Genomic DNA, 22,997 nt, shown 5'->3' on the forward strand with positions numbered 1-22,997 from the left:
CCCCAGATCTTGGTTTCTAATACCATTCTCCAATAAAAAGAACAAGGGCTCCTTGGAGAAATGGTTGATTGGTTGATTCTAGGACTGGGACAGGAAATATATGAAAATGAGTCTGGAGCATCTTTTGGTGCCAGAGTATCAGAAAGTAATTTTAAAAGCAGCGGGGGGCCAAACCCACAATATCAGGGATATGTCAATTGGATAAAGGAATCAACTGAAAGAGTTCCCAATGGCAAAAGCTGGAAAAATGTAAGCAAAAGAAAAAATAAATAAGATAGTATTAGATTATAACCCAAAATATTCATGAATCCGTACTGATATAAATAATTAGACAGATAGATAAGAAGAGGAGTCAAATCTCCTGTGCAGGAAAATTCCAAATAATCTGTGTAGACACTCCATCCTTAGGGAAGTGGAGCATAGCTTCCCAATCTTTAAGCGTAGCCTAAGCATAGTGAATTTCTTCCAAAGATTAGAGCATAAAGGGAGAAAAAAACAGAGTAACTTTATAGTGAAAAAACCTGATAAACGTTACCTCAATCAGGTGATCAACAGTGATAAGTCATCCTGATAGCACGTACCCTTGATGTGAAGCCATGAGAATGGCACTTCACCTCTGTGACCTTCCTCTCAAAAATGTGTTGCCCCAGTTTCACCACGAGAAAAACATCTGATAAATTCCCTGAAGGACATTCTACAAAATACCTGACCAGTACTCCTAAAAACTAATAAAAAATAATCCAAACCATAAAAAATAAGTAAAGCTTGAGAAACTGTCGCAGCCAAGAGGAGCCTAAGGAAACATAATGAAGAGGGCATGCAGGTATGCTTCAGCGGTCCCTCAAATTGAACATGCAACTTTGTGTATATATCCATTTATAAAATTGCTAACAAGGAGTCTACACCTTTCATCGAATTCTCAAAAAGGGTCTATAATCCAGAGAAAGTTAAGAAAACCTAACTCATTCCAGCTTTCAACATTTTATAAACATTAGATATAGGATGGGAAGCATCCTATATCTGGTACAAGGTTTTGGGCACAACTAGTAAAATAGATGCAGTCAGTCAGCTTTTTCAATTTACCTATCAACTTCCTAAGAGAAAAAGAGTGCATCCTGCACGCACGGCCACCAGGTTTGAGTATTCTGCTCACTGCCTGTCTGAACGCTCCTACATGGGAGCAGAGCTGCCCTCCTTGTCACTGGGCCCTGGCCGATTTCCAGCTAGGTCAAAATCTTCTGGGTCAGCATTTATCAAGTGAGGCCATTAACGGCTTCTTGTATTTCAATCAATGGAAGGGAAATATGTGTGTTAAGGTATCTTTCAAGGATGAATAAGAAGACCGGAGCACTTCACTTTGGTCTGAATGCTTTCCAGTGACTACCAGCCTAACTCAGGGTTTCTCAACTCGGCACTGTTGGTGCCCTGGGCCAGATAAACACTCTGTTGTGGGATCAGCCCTGTGCTTTTGCAGGATGTAGCAGCATCTCTGTCCTCTATCCACGATGTGCCAGTAACACCTCCTCTGAGTTGTGACAAACAAAAATGTCTTGGGACATTGCCCAAGGTCTCCTGGTAGCAAAACTGCCACCCACTGAGAGCCACTGGCCTAGCTGAAGAAAGTTCCATACGCATGTTTTCTAATGACATTTCCTTTGCATTGTTTGCACATGTCCTCTGCATATTTATGTATTTGAGGCTTCCTGGTTTTAGTAGTATTTAGTTTTAAAGTGATCAGAAAGATATTATAGTGAGTGGAAGGACATCAGAATCCTTATGAGTGGGTGTGAGGTCACCTACACTGCTGTTGACCAGATGGCCAAAATCCTTTCAGAAGGCAATTTGGCGATTTATACCAACTGACACACTAAACCTACAATCCAGTCTTTTTAGAAGGAAATAATCCAAAATAATAACTTTTAAAAGTTATATGTATTGATGTCAGGCCAATTTATAATAACCAAAACTTAGAATTAACCTAAATATCCAACTGGGAAATGGTGAATTGAATTTGGTACCTCCACATTATGGAGTATTTAATATTCTGAAACAAAATGGATTTCTATATACACATAATGCAAGAAAGTAAAAAAATGATTAAAAAATTTAATGGCAACTGCAATTATGTAAAAACTCTGTATGAACTTGGGCATGGACTAAATAGAAGTCAAAGAAAAAAAGAGGGTGGAGTTAGGGCAGCTGGTTGTCTCAGAATCCCAAAGTTCCTGTGCTTGAGTTACACTGTTTCTATGAAGAAAAAAGGGGAGAAAAATACATAGACTACAACTTTATTCGCTACCCTCTAAACTGGTTTTTACTATCTTACTAATGGGTTTAGCCAAACTTTTAAAAAGTTTAAAACTTTTGTTTTGACCACAGAAGGACTCTGATAGGTAGAGTTTTTGTATGTGACTAAAGTCATCAGCTTAAAACAGATTGTCCTAACCATATGCTAGAGATCTAATGTACAGCATGGTGACTACAGTTAATAATAATGTGTTTTATACTTGCAATTTGCTAAGAGAGTGGATCTCAAGTGCTCTCACCATAGACACAAAAAAAGGTAAAGATGGGAGACTATGGACGGTTAATTAGCTTGATTGGGGGTATCATTTCACAATGTATAGGTATATCAAAACATCATGTTTTTATGCCTTAAATACATGCAATGATTATTTGTCAATCATACCTCAATAAAGCTAAAAAAAATAAAAGTACTCCATTCTCACTGCAAAAATTTGGAAAGACACTTAAAAGTCTCAAGAAAACAAAATGCCCACAATGCCAACACCCAGAGATAAATTATATTAATATTATACCAAACTCCTTTTAGTCTATGAGTTTGACTTAGGTCACTTCTGAGCACTTTTGGAACACATTTTTAAAGGCTTCAGATTATTGATTTAACCAGCACACCTGCGCTTCATAGAGTTCTCAGTTACATAATTTAAGGTATATTGAGTTAAGTCATTTCTTGCTAAGGAGAACTGCCCTCTTGTATGAGGAGCCCACTGGCTAACACTTCTCCAGGGCTTTCCGAAGCACTGCTGACACTTAAAAAATAAAATGCATTATGTCTAAAGGACATGACTCCTAGAAGGGACTGAACCTTTTCCTCAGAGACCTATATGCTCTATAACAGAAAAGGCCGGTGGAGATTATGCTGCACCCCGTCCACCGCCCTCCGCTTAAAACACGTCAGCCCCCCGAGGGGCGCACACTTGATGTGGACACACTTACAGGTCGTAGGAGAACTTCCTCTCCAGGTTGGTCTGGTTCTTCTGAAACTGAAGGACATCCTGCTGCAGCCTGCCGTAATTCTTCTGCAGGGCCTTTAACTGGTCTAAACCGAGAGGAGGACACGAAATCACACAGGGCACCGGCACGGCCATCCTGACAACAGCAGACACACCAAAACCCACCATGGGAACACAATGGGCCGTGGCACCAACAGAATAAGGAGGGGAAAGAGGAAGGGATGAGAGCACAGCCCCTCCCCAGGAACCTCCCCACCCCAGCCCTGGAAGTGGCCCAGAAGATGTGCGATCCTATGGGAACCAGCACCTTGATTCCTTTTCACACATCTCTCCTAAATCTCCTTTTTGACCTGCAACCCTTACAGTGCACCAGGAGGTTCTATCCACCTATTTCTCTCCTAGACATCATAAACCCTGAACTGTCCCACAAGGGCACACACGCCACTGTGTCTCCTGCCCCCAGAAGACATATCCCTCGATCTGTGAAACACTAATTTCGACATCCAGTCAGATAAGCAGCCACTCCTGCTGAACCCCCTGTTCTCAGCTACCAGGCTACCTGCCAGCATCCTGTCATTTGGTCACAGGCCAGTTATTCTCTGAGGCCCCACGTGCACTTAGTCACCTGACCCTCCTATTTGGGAAACAACAGCTTTCTTTGAGGAAATCCATCAGCCGCATCACTGCTGCCCTGATGACTTGGCTCGGAAAAGCTCTGTAGAAAAAAGCAGCAGCTCACTGACCAAGAGCCAAGCTGGGGGATAGAAGGAAAAGCTGCCACAAAGGGGACACCAGAACGGGCCAAGGGCAGCAACGAGGGCCTGAAAAAACACAGCCCTGGACACACACCTGAGTTTCCCCAAGGTCTGTCCTCACAACCCTAGGCCTACAAGGCTCTCTGGGGGGGCAGGAGGGGGGGATCAAATTAAATAAAAGTGAAGGATTCGATGAACTGCTGATACACACAGCAACAGGGATCCATCTCAAAAGCACTTATTTATATGCCATGCTCGAAAAGACAAAACTACAGTGGTGGACAACTGGTCTCTGGGTGCCTGAGGCTGAGGAGAGGGCAGGTGTGGGTGGGGCTTCCTGGAGTGACGGACATGAGCTGTGTCTTGACTCTGGTATCCAGGGGACGGTGCACGTGTCAAAACACACAGAAAGGTACACTGCAAATGGGTAAACTTTATCGTGTGTAAATTATACTTCAACAGACCTAACTTAAACAAAAATTCTATAATCAAACCGAGCATGGGGCGATGGAATACTACTCAGCAATAAAAAGGAATGAACTACGGCAGCCACAACAGAACGGATGAATTTCAAAATAATTATGCCGCGTGAAAGAAGGCAGATGAAAAAGGGTGTATGCCGTCTGATTCCATGTATACAAAATTATAAAAATTACAAACTCATCTAGAGGGACGGAAAGCAGATCAGAGGGGCCTGGGGAGGATTACCAAGGGGCACAAAGAAACTTCTTGGGGTGATGGATATGTTCACTGTGTTGATTTTGTGGTGGTTTCTTCAACTGCACGTTTATGTCAAAACTTGTCACACTGTGCAATTTAAATACGTGTAGTTTACTGTATGTCAATTACACCTGATTAAAGCTGTTTAAACATACTAAGTACAGCAAAGGCTGCAGGCTGTTGTGCCCTACTTGAGGACTGACCAGCAGATCATCAGCTCTGAGAAGCCCCCGGCAGTCAAGCAACCCATTTAAACTTAGTGAAACTCTGAGTTTCCCCTATTAATATTCTTAGAAGCTGATCTGGAACTAGAATTCTAGACCAGCACTGCCAAATAGAACTATAATATTATAAGCCACACAGGTCACTTAAAATTTACTAGCAACCACATTTTTAAAAAGTAAATAAAACCAGGTGAAATTAATTTTAATAATATATTTCATTTAACCCAACAGATCCAAAATACTATCATGGCAACATAGAATTCATGTAAAAAATTATGAATGATTCATATTCTTTTTTTTCATACTAAGTCTTTGAAACCTGGTGTGTATTTTACAGTTATAGCACATCTCAATTCAGATGTTAAATAGGAATTGGGAATTCTTGATCTGAATTTAGATTTCATAAAATTTACAGTTAAAAAGGATATTGGTATACCCAAGTTGTCCCAAAGATACTTAAGTTTCCCAATAACTGAGTCAAGTATCAGTTTTAAATTTAAATTGCTGAAAATTCAACAAAAATTAAAAATCCAGTTCTTCTGTCCCATGAGCCACATTTCAAACGTTCGCTGGCCACAGGGGGCTTGTGGCTACAATTCTGGACAGCCCAGTTCTAGACTGACCTTCACACCTTAGAGGTGGAAACTGAGGCTGAGGGCGCTGATGGAGTTTAACTAGGGGCAAAGGTGAGACTAGGGTCAGGTCAGGGATCAGAGACCCCAGTGCTCCTTTCACCAGGTTCTAAGGCTGCACTGGACCCTGTGACCCCTCCGGTCACACCTCACAGAGGGGCTTCACCCCATCCCTGCCTCCCCCGGCGGCTTCAGAAGGGCCCAGAGAAAAACCTTGGCTGCCAAACTGAATAAGAGTAGCTAGGAAATGGAATTAAACTAGGCTGGATAATTTTTATATAAATTTCACGAAGGAAATCCGATTTCAGGGTAACCTAATGAAAAGAGAGCATACATATACCATATATATATATATATATATATATATAAAACAGATCACACACACATATGTCTTAATGTATCACAAAATGAGAATCTGAATTCTCTACATAACAGCTTGCAATGTATTCAGTAAACTTATAAAAGGAAAAGCTCTTTAAGGAAACATAGTTAGGCAAAAAGAGTAAAGATTACCCAATTACTTGTAATACCACCCATCATTAGATTTCACTAAGAGACCCTAGAAAAGGACAGAGGAAAGGTGGGTTTTTCCTAACAGGCCTGATGTCTGGGGGGAGTGGAACTCACCTTGCAAGATTCTGATGAGCCTCTCGCTTGTGGTGATGTTATTCACTAAAACTGCCTGCAAGGAAGATAATCACATAATGAGACACTGGCAACCTGACAACTCAGAAGCGCCCTGACAAGATGCACCTGTGGGAGAAAGGGTGGGGAGCAGCCCCTCTCCCACCCCGGGCTGTGAGCCCTCTGCGGCCTGGGGAGGGGCAGCATCATGTCCCAGCACCAGCCTGCAACCAGAGCAAGGGGCGGGCGGCTCCCCCGGCCCTGTTTCAGCTCCGTGCCGGCTGAAGCAGCAACTCCAGCCTTTCTCTGGGGGAGCCCAGGTACAGTCCTGTCTTAGTCAGAAGGCAAACTGAATTCCAGCCTGGCTGATGGGGAAAAGAAACGGGGGCTCAGCGACCGCTCCGCCTGCGAAGCTTCCTGATCCATTTTAACTTACGACGTTCTTCCTTTCCTCCAGACCCTGCGAGCTCAAAGGATGGAGAGGTCACCCCCAGTTAGTTACACAAAGCTGGGAATGCTGACGACAGAGGAGGAAGAAGCAACACAGGCCTCGGGATAACAGTGAAAAACAGTAAAAAGTAAGAAGAGTGTGGGGTTAGGTGTTAACCAGCAGCCGGTGGGCACGGAGTCACCACCTGGGGCCAGGTGCCGCTCTGGGCGCCCCGCATCCATGGCCCCATGACTCTTCACACCAGCTGTGTGAGGGGGCACAACATGCTCCCACTGTAGGGTACAGGAAACTGAGGCACAGCTGGCTTTAGAGACTCAAGGTCACGTGGCCTTCTCAAGAGCAAACAGGCAGAGCCCAAGCCCGAGCCCGGCAGGCCTTCCCCAGACATGGAACTCTTCCTTACTGCGTACTTGCCAAAGCGGAATGTGAACCCCAGCAGGACAACAATCCTGTGACCGTACCCGGTGCAACAGCAAACAAGCACCTGAAGAAGAGGGGACCAGAACATTAAATACCAACACACGTCACACAGGTAAGTGATGTTCTCTGGACACACACACAGAGGTGCGTACTGGGCCATAACATGGAAGTTTCTTACTGTGTCATAATCAACAAGGTTTTGTCAACCTGCTGGCCTAACTTGGAGAGAGGCTGCTGTCTCATTCCTGGGTAAAGGAGGACAATGACAGCCACGCCGCCTCACCCTTCTTTGCCTCTGTTTCCTCTTGGACCTCTCCGTCCGGCCCTCACTCTTTGTCCTGGATGGAGCTTTCTGGAGGAAGGTGTTTCTAGGGGTGCGTGCCTAGCAGTGAAATCTGGCCAAATGATTCTGGTGTTTATTTCAGGAGGTCTAAGCATGGGGAACACTTCCTGGCACAACAGGAAAGAAGTCACAGTGATACTATCCGTACAGTTAATCTCTCAGGGAGAGATCATCAAGAAGAGTGTTTATGGATATTCTGCGTGGGCCAGCGGGGAATCAGATTCACACAGCTCCCAGGTCCTGCCACTCTCAGAAAAGGTTTGCACACATTCAATTAAAAAGGCAAAAGATTGCCCTAAGACACAGCAGTCCCACTGTGGGGTATATATTCAAAAGAACACAAAGCAGGATCTTGAAGAGATATCTGCACCCATGTTCACAGCAGCACTATTCGCACTAGTCAAGAATCGAAGCAACCCAGGTGTCCCTCAACGGATGAATGGATAAAGAAAATGTGGCATATACATACAATGGAATAGAACACGGCCTTTAAAAATGTCACATGCTACAACACTGGTGAACCTCGAGGACATCATGCTAAGCCAGTCACAGATGGGAAAGTACTGTATGATTCTACTCACAGGCAATGTCTAAAGCAGACAGAATCATGAAAACATGAAGTAGAAAGGTGGCTGCCAAGGATGGGGGAGGGGAGGAGGGGGGAGGGGTAGGTAGAGGGGACGGACTAGGGTTTAATGGGCATAGAGTCTCAGTGTTGCAAGACGAAAAAGTTCCAAACATGTGCAGCACAGCAATATGAATATATTTAACACAACTGAATTGTACACTTCAATTTCCACCTTGCATGGGTATCAAAACCACCTTCCCTCTGGACAACAGTGCTGAAACAGAACAGAAAAAGAAAAGGAGCACTTAGATGATTACATGCTGATAATCTCGAAAGCCGATCTCTCCTGGGCAAATCATTTCTACAACAATTATGGCAATCTTACTTGCCCCTTCTCCGCTCATTCCCCTCAGCCCCACCCAAAAAAATCCTTATTAGAATTTGCAACTGCCTGAGGGCTTAGGAATTGCTGCAATTTGAAACATCTGAAGATATTTCTGTCTCCCATGTGACTTTATTCTTCCAAACAAAATACATTTTAGTTATCTTCCCCCACCTACTTACGGATGCATGGAAAAATACAGTCTCCACGTAAGTAAATGAGAAAAGAACCATAAAATGCCAGCAAGATCTTTATATATGCAGTTTTATATTTACTGAAAATCTTGAATCATTTTCAGGAAAACTAGGAAAACGCTTCTAGCTTTTTTGGGGGGTTCAATATAAAGGAAAAAAACACCTGCATTAAACAAAATTATTTTTAAATGAATTACATATTGTACTCTAAACAACCCAGTTGACTTTCGCATTTTGGTGCAGAGTGACTTTGGGGGAGCTGTACTTCCTGGTGTGTGTGACCCGTCCCCTGGGAAGTCTCAGCAGCAGACAAGGAAGTGCCACCAGAGTTTAACTGGACACTAAGCTCAGAAGACCTCGGAATGAATCACCCACAAATGTATTATAACCATTCTATTCCAGGCAGGAAACAAGTATATTTGATCAAACTATTTTTTCATTAGATTTCTAAGAAAATAACCTCAACATGTCATAGTAAATTTCCAAAGCAATAAATCTACAATAGATTATCATGTTCTGAAAAGCTCAATAATACACAAATGACTAAATCTGTTAAAACGCTAACTTTTGAAAAGCTCACTGGAAGTGTGAGGCTCATCACATTATAAAAAAGAGAAGGTGACCTTTATTGCTGTGTTTGTTTGGCTCATTAAAATAACCAACCTGCTTTGAAGATGTGGGTCCATCTTAAGCCTTGCTAAAGATGACCCTCAAACAATCTAGCCCTTGTCAACCCACTGGCAATCAGGTGCCTGGATAACTTCTTTGTAATGACATTCCTGTTAATGCTCTGGGAAATGAACCTCAAAAAGAAGAATTTAACCTTCATGACTGGTGAATGACATTAAGAATGAAGGGAAGAATATGAAGTATTCATGAGAGTTTTCTTTTTACCCCTCACCAATTTCAAAATCTCCCAAAGCAATGCTACCCAACAGAAACATAATGTCAGTCAGATATGGGAATTTTAAATTCTCTAGCAGTTACATTACATTAAGTAAAAAAGAAACAGGTTAGGCAAAGGGTTTGAATAGACATTTCCCCAAAGAAGATACACAAATGGCCAAAAGTACATGAAAGATGCTCAGCGTCATTAGTCATTAGAGAAATGCAAATCAAAATGAGAAAGTACCACTTCACAACACTAGGATGGCTACAAGAAAAACAAACAAACAAACAAACGGAAAATAACAAGTACTGCAAGGATGTGCAGAAACTGGAACGCTCAGACCCAGCCGGTGAGAATGTAAAATGGTGCGGTCGCCGTGGAAAACAATTTGCCAGCTCCTCAAAAAGCTGAACGGTTATCATATGACCCAGTAATTCTGCTGCTAGGTATATCCCCAAGGGAACACGTCTACACAAAAACTGTCCACAAATGTTCACAGCAGAATTATTCAGAACAGCCAAAAAAGTGGCAACAACCCAAATGTCCATCAAGTGACGAATGGATAAACAAAAAGTGGTCTATCCATATAATGGAATATTATTCAGGCATAAAAAGAAATGAAGTATTGACACACTAAAACACGGTATATACCCGTAACAGGCACATCTACACAGAAAAAATAAATTAGAGGTCACTGGGGGCTGGGGGGAGGGCAAAGCGAGGAACGACTGCTCCACGGGTACACGTTTCTTCTTAGAGGGATGAAAATGTCCTGGAATTAGATAGTGGTGATGGTTGCACAACACTGTGAATATACTAAAAACCACTGACTTGTATGCTTTAAAATGATTAAAGTGGTGACTTTTACGTTGTGTGAATTCATCCCAATTAAAATAAATAGATGAAATTAAATATTATATTTTATTTAATCTAAATACATCCGAATTATCATTTCAAGATGTAATCAACATAACAGTATTAATGAGATACTTTCCTTTTTTTTTTTTTCCCCCACACCAAGCCTTTGAAATCTAGCACATTTTACACTTACAGCACATCTCAATTGGGACATTTCAGAGCTCAGCAGCCACCAGCCAGTAGAGAGAGCATAGCCCCTGAGCAATAAGAAGAGAGGGCAGGAGAGTGCCAGTAGCAGGTAAGTGCCAGTTAGTTATTATTTATCTACGGCACCCCGATAGGATTACACACTCACACTGGCACCGATTCACAGCAACAACAGACAAGTTGTCATCCAAACGTTTCATACCCACGGTGCCCGTGGGCCAAACGCTGGCCCACTGAACATACGTGGTTTCTCAGAGAAACCACGGCACAAACGGTGAGGCAACACGTCCAGTCCACAAAACCCTACAGCTGACATAAGTCACTGCTGTGATTTAAAATATCACATGCAGAAATGTGAACACTGGTGGAATATTTGATATTAAGAAATTATTTGGAGTTCAGCGGTAGTGCAGTTACGACAAAGGACGATCCCACCTTTTAGAGATACGTACTGAAATATGAATGATCAAAACGGCATGAATTATAATCACTGAAGCTTGATGTTGGACACTGGGGATCCATTAGATCATTCTGTCTACTTTTTCATGTTTAAACTTTTCTACAGTTAGTCTACACACACAGACACACTAATCTTGTGACACTGCCAATAATTAAAACAGAAAAGCAAAGTTGAGAACAAATCCTTTTTTAAATCTTAACTACAAGGCTGATTTTAGTGGGAAAAAAAGGTGAGTTAGATGACGGTGAGGTGAACTTTTTTTTTTTTTTGGCCGTGCCACACAGCTTGCAAGATCTTACCTAGTCCCTCGACCAGGGATCAAACCCAGGCCATGGCAGTGAAAGCACTGAGTCCTAACCACTGGACCGCCAGGGAATCCCCAAACTTTTGTTTTCTGAAGGGAATTTTGGGAGGCTCAAGACCTTTTAGAGGCGCGGATCCTTCCCATGTGTTACTTCTCACTTACACAGTTGGCCCTCTGTATCCACGGATTTCACCCCCGCCGTCGGTTGAAGCCACGGACACAAGGGCAGGCTGCACTCCACCAGTCACAGGCGGGGCCTGAGCATCACGGAGGCTGGCAACCACAGGGTGTCTGGGAATCAATCCCCCGAGGATACCCAGGGACGACTCCAATTTCACTCCCCAAACTGAGCAGTTGTCTTATCACAGTATATACAGCTCCGTCAACAAGTTATCAGCTATAAAGGCTTTTGAGGCTCAAAAGGGAGGAGCAAGAAAGAAAGAAATAGAGATTGAGAACATCAGAAAAAAGATGGGGGAGGGTGGTGATTTTCTTGAAGAAAATAAAAAGACTTGAAAGGAGACGGAAGGTTCTGTGGATTCTGATTCCGGGTCTGTTCAAGCTGCCCACCGTGGGGACGAGAACGAGGCCGACAGGGAGGTAGCCTTGGACCAAGACTGGTTCACACCCATGCCCAGCTCCCCAGGAAGGGGCACAATGGTTAAAGGAGGGAGGACAGACAGAGGGAGAGGGGAGGAAGGGAGGGTAGGGAATGGAAGATGAAGGGAGGGAAGGAGGAGGAGGAGAAAGGGGGAGGGGAGAGGAGGGGAGGGGGAGAGGAGAGGAGGGGAGGGGGAGGGGAGGGGAGGGGGAGGGGAGGGGAGGGGAGGGGAGGGGAGGGGAGGAGGAGGGGAGGAGGAGGGGAGGAGGAGGGGAGGAGGAGGGGAGGGGAGGGGAGGGGAGGGGAGGGGAGGGGAGGGGAGGGGAGGGGAGGGGAGGGGAGGGGAGGAGGAGGGGAGGAGGAGGGGAGGGGGAGGGGAGGGGAGGGGGAGGGGAGGGGAGGGGGAGGGGAGGGGAGGGGAGGAGGAGGGGAGGAGGAGGGGAGGGGAGGGGGAGGGGAGGGGAGGGGGAGGGGAGCGGAGGGGGAGGGGAGGGGAGGGGAGGGGAGGGGGAGGGGGGGAGGGGGAGGGGAGGGGGAGGGGAGGGGGAGGGGAGGGGGAGGGGAGGGGAGGGGAGGGGGAGGGGGGGGAGGGGGAGGGGGAGGGGAGGGGAGGGGAGGGGGAGGGGAGGGGGAGGGGAGGGGGAGGGGAGGGGAGGGGAGGGGGAGGGGAGGGGTAGGGGGGAGGGGAGGGGAGGGGGAGGGGGGAGGGGGAGGGGAGGGGAGGGGGGGAGGGGGGAGGGGAGGGGGGAGGGGAGGGGGAGGGGAGGGGAGGGGAGGGGGAGGGGGAGGGGAGGGGGAGGGGGGAGGGGAGGGGAGGGAGCAAACCGAGACTGCCCTGACTGAGAACCTGCGGTAACCGTCTCCCAGGTCACAGGCAGCCCAGCCTCTAGCCCACCGTGACCTGGGTCACAGAGAACTGCCAGGAGGACCCAAACAGGGCAGGCAGTGGGAACCCCAGACGCTTCTTTGCTGCCTCTCTAGCAGCTCGCTCTCCGGCAGAACGGCCTCCTTCTCAGTGCGCAGACCCTGATGGTCTGTCATCAGCTGCCAGGGGACTTGGGGCCCTTCCCCTGGAGCAGCCCACTTGGGGTGCCCCTCCTCGGCACCACGCCCCAGCCCTCACCAGGACAGGCACAGCTGGCAAGCTGCCCACACAGGGGCTGGAGCTGGAAAATCTTCATCCCTGCTTTCGGAGGAAGCAAAGCACTGATGGCAGCACGTACAGCCTCAGCAATCCACACGCTCCCTGGCTGTCCTTCAACCGGCCTGGAAGTGCCCCTGCCGCTGGCAGCGTGCGGTCCAGCCTCCTCCCGACCCACCCACCGCACAGGCCGCAGGAGGAGCTGGGCTGAGCCCCTTCCGTGGGCGCCAGTTTTCCTGTTCCCAAATGGGAATCCCAACAACTCGCCCTCCCCTGTGGGAGAGGCCACAGTTTGGGAAGTTCTGACTTTTCGCAAACGGGGTGTACACAGACACTTGGGGACTAAGGAGAAAACTCAACTAAGTGCACGGATCCAGGGCTGCAGCCAGCGCTCCTAACACATCCCACACTGTTTTAAACATGAAACCGCAGATCTCACTCATCAACACCAAAGGGAAATACATGAAAAGACGGCTAGGTCAAATTCCCTTTTTGTATTTCACATGAAACGCCTGTCCCGCAGTGCTGGGTTAGAAGAAGAGAGGGTCGGGGAACTGTGAGGAGGGGAGAACCAGACAAAAGCCACCCGGGGGCGCCCCTCGCTCCCAAGGAGCAAGGAGATGCTGACGGAAAGGCTCTTTCCTGTAGGAAGAAGCCGAGCGGAGAGCGAGCACCTTTGCAGGGCTTGTTTCCCTTCCTGTGGACACAGGAGAGCAGAGCACAGAAAACACACGCCCGCCTGCTCAACCCAGATGGTCAGGGGCAATTCACAGACGGGAAGGCAAGATACCGCCCTCCCCGTGGAGTTAACCCAGGACATACTGTGACATCTAATTGGGTCTTGAATCAAGTAAGCTTCTCCCTTAGCTTCTCCTGACGTCCAGCATCAACCACAACAGACCCCAGGTGCGTTCCCTGCAAAGCAGGGACGGCGCAGAAAATGTGTTTTGCTGTTTCTCCTAACAAACACTCTTTTTTTCTTTTTAATGTTGGGGGGTAAATTACTTGAGTTTAATCACAAAGCTGTCTTTGAAGGCTACATTCAAGCAGCAAACTAGAGTATTTACAACCTGAAAAGACTGAGAGTCTTCTGAAACACTTTTTCTCAGGAAACAGATTTTTGGTGGATTGCTTTCACCTGCTTCCCCTTTCTGCCTCTATACAGACCTGTCCCTCACCTCAACCCATCCCACCTGCCACCCAGGCCTTTCCACTCTTCCTCCTGGCCGTCTCTCGAATATGCTCACTTTACAGAATTCATTCCATTCCTACCTCAATTCAGCTCAGCAACATGTTTGATTCAGATATTTCAAGAGCTGCCTGAGTGGTCTGCCTCCTCTCTGCCCTGCTCCCTACCCTAAGCACGCTCCCCACGGGCCCGGGCCTGCCTTTTAAGCCCCCAGATCTGATCTGACAGCCCTGATCTACAGCTTGAACCCTGTGATGGTTCCCCTGTCCTCGAACTCAAGTCCAAACCCCCTAGTGACTTAAAAAAGACCCTCTTCTTAGGACCCCTGCACCCCTCTCTACTCTGCGTCCAGCCCCACTCTCTCTACGCCCAGCCACCAGGTGCTGTCCCCACACCCCGGGAGGGACACATTCACCTGTCGCTTCCAGGTGACATGTGAGACGGCTCTCCTCACACAGTGACTCACACAGCGTGCAGACACCCCGCTCCACCTGCCTGGTAGAAGATGCACTAGGTGTCTGAGGCATGCAGCTCTCACTTACTGTGCCCTCCTGAATGGCAAAGGCTAATGCACGTTTTTCAGATTCGTTCCCAGCAGGATTTAGATTCAGATCAGAGGTATTCACTTGCGACTGGAATGCTGAACAGGGTGAGGGGGCTGGGGGTGCGAAATGCAGCAAGGCATGGGGACCCTGGCTCTGAGCTGGAGGTGCAGCAGCCACCTCCCGTCCAGCTCTAGGTCGGGCACAGGGAGCACGCCTTTGGGGTCAGTCCTGCCTGGTGCCCCAGGAGCCGTCCCTGGCCCGGGGCTGCTCCTCCAGACCCTCCCACCTTTCTATAGTCACCTGCTTCCCTGTACTAAATCCTTTCTGCTTAAAAATCGACCCCGATAGACCTATTAACTCGTCTTTCTGCTGCATTCGACGGGAAGTGCACAAACAAAGGGCCCGGCCTGGTCCACCACAGGGTTCAAGGCCAGCACCTGGCAGAATAAATACTGAACAGATGGATAGAAATGGACATGGAGAATTAACGGCAATAAAAACAGAAAAGCTATTTTAGAACCCTTGATTCTTCAGTCAACCACAGGGGTAAAAGGTGATAAAAATCAAAAAAACTCCTTTTATCTGCACAAGCCCACTCTGATTCCCTAAGAAAACCCACTGTCTGGAAGAAAATCATCACTGTTCCCAGCTACGGAAGAAAGGCTGGCCCAGAAAGAAGAAACTGGAACACTCAGAACTGTGTCCTGCTGTTTGAAAATTCAGGGTGGTGAGGCCAAAGGGATGGAAAGAACCAGCAGCCCGGGCCCAGCCCTGCCCCCGCCGGCCACTCTGCAGGCCCCCGAGCCGGGTTACCTCTCAGGGGGTCAGTCCTCGCCTCCATCTCAGAGGTGACAATGCCTGTCTCCCAGGCTGGCACGTTGAGAAATGACATGTGTGAAAGCATTTTGGGAACTCTAAAGCAGGACAAATGGCCAGACTTCTTAATGCTCGTCGTTTCCTTTTCAAGAGGCAGAATCTTACAGAGGAAGTCACTCATAGAAACCAGCGCTGCTGCGACCGAGGGAAGCAGCCCCAGCCCAGGTCCAAACACCGCACAGGAGCCAGGAGGTACACACCTGGGGTTCTCCTGGCCCCAACACCCACCCCTCTCCAACTACCCGTCACTCACAACAGGAAAGCCCCAGAAACGTAGGATATTTTCCCGCCACTCACCTAAATAATGCCTTCCAGAGCCCCTTCGTGCCCCACGTCACCGTGCAAGAGAGGACAAACCGGCAGCTGATAGGCCACCTCGATGGGGGCGCAGGTCACACAGGTGAGTGACAGCAGGGGGCCGAGGCAAGTGGAATGGGAGCCCGTCCTCCCTCCACCTTCCCAGCTGCCTCTTCTATTTAAGATTTCCTCTTCCTGGACACAAAACAGTTAACGTGTCGCCAGCGTCCCCTCTTCCATCCTCCCGCTTCACCATCTTTCTTCTTTTAGGTCAGGAACGACACGGGAACCGTATTTCCACCACAAATGAAATGTTACTCAAACGATTTTCTTTGCACTACTCAGTGTTAATTTACATATTTTAACAAATAAGTGAAAAGTCTCAATATGCCAAAGCAGACAAATGGCTGCAAGAAACCAGCCTAGAAAGAATGTCCCAAACAAAACTACGGCAAATGAAGCTATTTCTGACTCTCACTTCTGGCAAGTGAAAATGAACACAACAGCAGGACGTTCAGCCCTCCCTGGAAAAAGTGCTACTCAGTAATTCAGGGTCTCCCAGACTTCTCCTCTGACCATCTCAGATATTAGGTAACCAGTCCCTCAAATGCCTTTAGGGCCACCACGTGGCTACAGGGCAGCAACTAGTCAGGAGGCTACCCAAGATCTTGGTAAGTCTTCAGACCCGCAAACATTAACTGGCATTCTGCCAAGAGTAAAAGAATGAATTCAACCACTCTGTGCCATCCTCAGGAGTCGACGTAGACCTGTACAAGAGACCCTCCATTAGCTCTTGCCAAAACTAACTACAACCTGGGGCTCTGTTTCCACTGAGGACCCTTAAAAACCTGTTTTATAGGTATACACCTATACACCTGTACAAAGAAAATAGTATTTCACTGGGTGCTTATGTGAGGATCATTTGTACCCACACAAATGCGGTGGTTTAAAAATATCCCCTCAAGTTCTTGACACTGCTCCCCAAAATGGAGTCTATTTCCCGCCCCTTTCATCTGGTCTGGCCTTAGTGACCTGCTTCTAACTAATGCACAGGAAGTGACCCTGCAGACTTCTGAGGCCCAGCCAGTGAAAGGTATATGGGGTTGAATACCGTAGCCCCAAATTCATGTCCACCCAGAACCTGTGAATGAACCTGTTAACAACCTCATTTAGAAACAGGGTGTGTGCAGATGTAAGTTATAGTGAAGTCAGGGGGGTGGGCCCCGAATCAGCATGACTAAAGAGAAGAGGTGAAGGTACAGAGACACAGAGGGAAGACAGAGGCAGAGACTGGAGTGATGCACATGCAGGTGAAGGAATGTCAGAAACCGCCAGCAAACACCAGAATCTACTACAAGAGCCAAGGAAGGGTCCTCCCCTAGAGCCTTTGAGGGAGCATGGCCCTGCTGACACCCTGATTTTGGACTTGCAGCCTCCAGAAGCATGAAAAATCAAGCTTTTCGTTTTAAGCCATCCAGTTCGTGGTATTTGTCCTGGCAGCTCTGGGAAACTCCTGTAAAAGATGACAGCTTCCTCCTGAATTGCTTGCTCCCTCTCCCTTTGTTGGTGTCATCACCCTGGGAACCCAGCCTCCATGCTTCGAGGAAGCCGCCAGCCACATGGAAAAGCCACGTGTAGGGTCCCTGACTGCCAGACACACGAGTGAGGGAACCTTCAGGCAACTCCGCCCCAAGCCTTCAAAGCACCCCAGGGACCTCCCTGGTGGCGCAGTGGATAAGACTCCGGGCTCCCAATGCAGGGGGCCCGGGTCCGATCCCTGGTCAGGGAACTAGATCCCACATGCATGTCGCAACTAAGAGATTGCATGCCACAACTAAGGAGCCCGCCTTCCACAACTAAGACCCAGTGCAACCAAATAAATAAATAAATATTAAAAAAAAAAAAAAAAAAAAAAGGCGCCCCAGACGGTGGAGTGTGGAGTAAAGACAAGTTGTTCCCTCTGGGCCCTCCCAAAGTGCAGACTGTGAGCAAAATAAATGTCTGTCATAGTTTTAAACCACTGTGTTTGGGGGCAATTTGTTATCCGATAATAAATAACAAGACAACACATATATGTATAATCCTGTTCACCTGACTCAAACGCAGATCTTCACATTCAAAACATGGTCCCCTATGCCAATTAGATGTCAAGGCAGTCTACAAAAGTCCCCTTCAGCAAACATTTATGAAGAATCCTCTTATCTGGAATTATACCCTTGCCTTCCTACCTAAGGGAAGGTCACCTCAATACCCCTAAGATAACAATGCAGAATAAGCCAAGAGTTTCTGGCTCTTTTTAAATGAAGTGCAAAAACTAGGTGTATTCAAACACGTTCATCATTTAAAGAACCCACTTTATCTACAATCTTCATGGCACACTACATTTATAAAAGCTTGAATGCAACCATAATTTATAAAAGCTTGAGTGTAATGTGTATTTTTTAAAAGGGGGTGGAAGGTTCCCAGTGGTTAATCTCTGAGTGATGGAATTACAAGTGATTTCGATTTTCTTTTTATATTTTCAAAATTGTCTACAACAATATTTTGATAATTAAGAAAAAGATAACTTTTTGACATTTACTTAATCCTGACTCATACACAATCATTTTTTGTTTTAAAACAAAGCTGAATATCCCTACTTACATATAACTCAGGAAATGAGCTTCCACCCAGTTAACTTGCATAATAGCATTTATGCCAACGGTCTCAACCACATCTATTTATGCAACAGACAGGAATGCAGAAAATAAAGAAAATGAAAATGACAGTTCAATCTCCAAGAATCATCTGAAGTCTCATTTGAAGTGTTTACCATCAAGCGATCAGTCTGTGAGATTTGGTTCAAATTATCAAGACAGAGAACCTGACTGATCAGCCGCTGCCCTGGCAATGGGTGCACTTCACTGTGCCAGGCTTCTCCCTGCATCCAATGGGCTGTGGCTGGTGAAAAAGGAACAGGCCAGGAAGGTGCCGAAAGAAAAAGACAACAACAGCAGGACCACATTTGGTGAGCAAGGTGGAAAGAGCTAATAAAAATGTAATAATATATATGTACAACTTCTGTTCCAGCAATTCAACTTTTAAGTTTATCCTTAAAACTCCTGTGACCATGACTCACAATGACAAATTTTCTTATAATACAGTGTAAACATTCACACATGTATTTTTATATATAAACTGACAATGGTTTGACCAAACAATACAAAATGATATAACAGTACTCTAATATTTTAAATGTTTTCAATGTGGGTCATAACCTAATAAATTATTATTCACGGCTCATTAATGGGTCCCAAACTATAGTCAGAAAAATACTGCAAGCTTGCTGAAACTCACAGGTGCTGAGGGAGTCCGGTAGAAGCAGCTCATTCTCTGCAACAGCCAGACCCTAGAAACAACTTACAGTCCCATAGCAGGGGTGGGTAAACTGTGCTATATTTATGCAAAGAAATAGGGCACGGCAGTGAGAATGAATAAACTAGATCTATATACCAACAGAGACCTCAAAAACAACGTTCACTGTAAAAAGCAAGTTAAGAGTGTTAGAGCAACCAAACATATACAGTTAAGAACTCCCAAAACAAAAATAATGCATTGCTTTAGACGCATGTAGTAAAAGTTCAGAAATAGAAACTACAATCATTAAAATTCACAGTAGTGGCTTTGAGCAGGAGGGAAAGAGGGAAGGAACTGACAGGGAAGACACAGCAGACCACAACTTTATGTTTTTGTTTTAAATAATTCCTGAGTTAGGAGCACAGAGGTATTAACTTACTATTCTTCTGACCTTTCTGCACATCCAGCTATTTCATAATGAAACTGTTCTAGGTCTCATGACATCACTGTAGCGCAGCTGTTGAGGAGCTCACGTGATGTTTCCCACTTGCTACCCATTCTCGGTGACATCTAAAGGGGAGTCTGAGCAAGCTGGTCTCAGTACTAACGACCCTGAGACACACCTAGGTCCCACATCTGGGTGGATGGCGCTCTCAGGGGAACAGCAGTGAGCAGTACATCTGCAGCTTGGCACATCTAAAAACTTCCAAAGATTCCAGTAAACGTGGGTAAAGATGAAAAATAAATCTTAGGGAAAAAAAGCAATTACTTTGTAACAGTACTGCCAATTTCTTTTTAAAGAATTATATCTCTTTATTTATAATGCCCTCTACTTTTAAAATCATTTCATTGAGGAAGGGTCAAAAAAAATGAAAATAAAAACCTGAGAACACAATTTTATTTTTGAAAGTATAATACCATGCAACACCCCATCTCCATCAGCAGTCTCGGGATTAGCTACCTGCACCACGATGATCTTGTGTGTGTGCACACACTGCGAGTGCATACAATTTTTTGAAAATTCTATACTTCTGAGGTCCAACATTCAGAGATTCTGACCTAGTGTATTTTATTTATCAGTATATATATTGATTCTTTATTTTATTTCATTTATTTATTTTGGCCAAACCACACGGCTTGTGGGATCCTAGTTCCCCGACCAGGGATTGAACCTATGCCCCCCGCAGTGGAAGCACAGAGTCCTAAACACTGGACTGCCAGGGAATTCCTGACCTAGTGTATTTTAAAACTCTGTATCTCTTGGGTAAGCTCCCAGGTGATTGTGCCCGGCAGCCAGGCGAAGAGCGATTGCTCTGAAACAACTTCTGTAACCAGTAAGTTCAAAACCCCAAGGTGAGGCATAAACACCAGCCAATTTCATAAGCTGAACTGATGATTCTGCACCACTGAACTCTGGCAAGCAACAGAGGCTTTGATGGGGAGCACAGCCACCCGATGAGGTGACCTCATCTTCCATCGCCCAATTCTGAACCCAACAGAGAAAAGGAAAAGGCACCAAAGAAGCAAAGGAGACCCAGCCTTGGCCCAACTGCTCCTCCACGGAACATGACTGTTAACTCAGAGGCCAAAAATCAGGGGTTTTACATGAGTTTTGTCTCTATGATCCAAACTTGTGCTGTCTACTATTTGGCTATTTAATTTTTTCCTTTCAGTTTTATTGAGATATAATTGGCATACAGCGCTGTGTAAGTTTAAGGTGTAGAGCATAATAATCTGACTTATATACATCATGAAATGATTATCAAATAAGTTTAGTGAACATCGTCTCATAGATATAAAATTAAAGAAACAAAAAAATTTTTCTTCCTTGTGATGAGAACTCTTTAGGATTTACCCTCTTAACAACTTTCATACATAACATACAGCAGTGTGAATTATATTTGTCATGGTGTACATTACACCCTAGTACTTATTTACCTTATAACGGGAAGTTTGTACCTTTTGACCGCCTTCATCCAATTCTGCCTCCCCCCACCTCCGGCCCCACCTCTGGTAATCACATATCTAATCTCTTTTTCTATTATTTTGTTTGTTTTTGAGGTATATTTGACCTACAACACTATGTGAGTTTCTGTTACACAACACAGTGACTCAATATCTCTATACATTTCAAGATGATCACCACAGTAAGTCTAGCTACCATCTGCCGTCATACAAAGATATTACACAGTTATTCACCATATTCCCTATACTTCATGCCTGTGACTCATTTATTTTGCAACTGGAAGTCTGCACCTCTTCATCTCCCTTACCTATTTCTTTCCTCCCCCCATCCACCTCCCCTCTCCCCTCTGGCAACCAACCATCTGTTTGTTATCTGTATCTATGAGTCTGTTTGTTTTGTTGTTTGTTCATTTGTTTTGTTTTTAGATTCCACATATAAGAGAAATCATACAGTATTTGTCTTTCTCTGCCTTATTTCACTTAGCATAATACTCTCTAGGTCCATCCAAGTTTTTGCAAATGGCAAGACTTCATTCTTTTTTATGGCTGAATAGTATTCCACTGTATGTATACACCACATCTTCATTATCCATTCATCTACTGATGGGCACTTAGGTTGCTTCCGTATCTTGGCTATTGTGAATAATGCTGCAATGAACACAGGGGTGCATATATCTTTTCAAATCAGTGTTTTTGTTTTCTTAGGATAAACACCCAGGAGTGGAACTGCTGGATCATATGGTAGTTCTATTTTTAATTTTTTTGAGGAACCTCCATACTGTTCTCCATAGTGGCTGCACCAATTTACATTCCCACCAACAGTGCAAGAGGGTTCCCTTTTCTCCACATCCTTGCCAACACTTGTTATTTGTTGTCTTATTGATAATAGCCATTTTGACAGGTGTGAGGTGATATTTCACTGTGGTTTTGATTTCCATTTCCCTGATGATTAGTGATGCTGAGCACCTTCTCATGTGCCTGTTGGCCATCTGTATGTCTTCCTTGAAAAAAAAAGTCTATTCAGATCCTCTGCCCATTTTTTAATCGGGTTCTTTGTTTTTCTAATGTTGAGTTGTATGAGTTCTCTGCATATTTTAGATACTAACACCTATCAGATACATAGTTTGCAAATATCTTTTCCCATTCATCTGGCAGCCTTTGGTCTTGATGATAATTTCCTTTGCTGTGCAAAAGCTTTTTTAGTTTGAGACAGCCCCATTTGTTTATTTTTGCTTTTGGTCTGTCTCTACTGTCCAAACCTGTGCTGTCCAATATCTGGCTATTTAATTTTAAATTAGGTAAAATTAAATAAAATTCAAAATTCAGTTCCTTAGTCCCACTAGCCACATTTTAGGTATTCAACAGCTACACGGGGCCAGCGGCTACCGTACCACAGAGCAAAAAAAGGGAACATTTCCACCATCACAGGGAATTCTGTTAGACAGTGTTGACCCGAACGAAGCATGAATTTCATTACCACACTGTCCCTGATAGGTTCGGCTTTCAAGCTTCTACCCAGCCCCCGACTTGGGAACTTTTATGCCCATGCAGAGTAGCAATGCCAGCCTGAGGTGGGGATGCTGGCCGAGGTTGGCACTCCCTAGGTCACGTGAGATTTGCACCCATACATGCCAGCAAGCCAGCTCCTCCCACAGCTGAGAATCACTATTAGTCCACCAGTAGGGTCTTTAAAATTCTGAAAAGGAGCCTCATTCCAATTCAAAGCACGAGTGCTAACTTCCTAAGATTAAAAGAAATA

At 45.5% G+C, this 22,997-nt stretch overlaps 1 protein-coding gene across 2 annotated transcripts in view; it reads right to left on the minus strand.

The window, feature by feature from the left end:
* The window catches only part of GOLM1 (golgi membrane protein 1), a 68,986-nt gene that overhangs the window by 22,019 nt on the left and 23,970 nt on the right, over positions 1 to 22,997 (minus strand). For both annotated transcript variants that reach the window (XM_061200563.1, XM_061200562.1), the window contains exons 4-5: positions 6,216 to 6,270; positions 3,241 to 3,343 (exon numbers count right to left, since the gene is read on the minus strand). In XM_061200563.1, the coding sequence (XP_061056546.1) occupies positions 3,241 to 3,343; positions 6,216 to 6,270 (158 nt within the window). The remainder of the gene's footprint in view (positions 1 to 3,240; positions 3,344 to 6,215; positions 6,271 to 22,997) is intronic.

The sequence above is a fragment of the Eubalaena glacialis genome, chromosome 9, assembly GCF_028564815.1.
Source record: "Eubalaena glacialis isolate mEubGla1 chromosome 9, mEubGla1.1.hap2.+ XY, whole genome shotgun sequence".
NCBI classification, from domain to species: Eukaryota; Metazoa; Chordata; class Mammalia; order Artiodactyla; family Balaenidae; genus Eubalaena; species Eubalaena glacialis.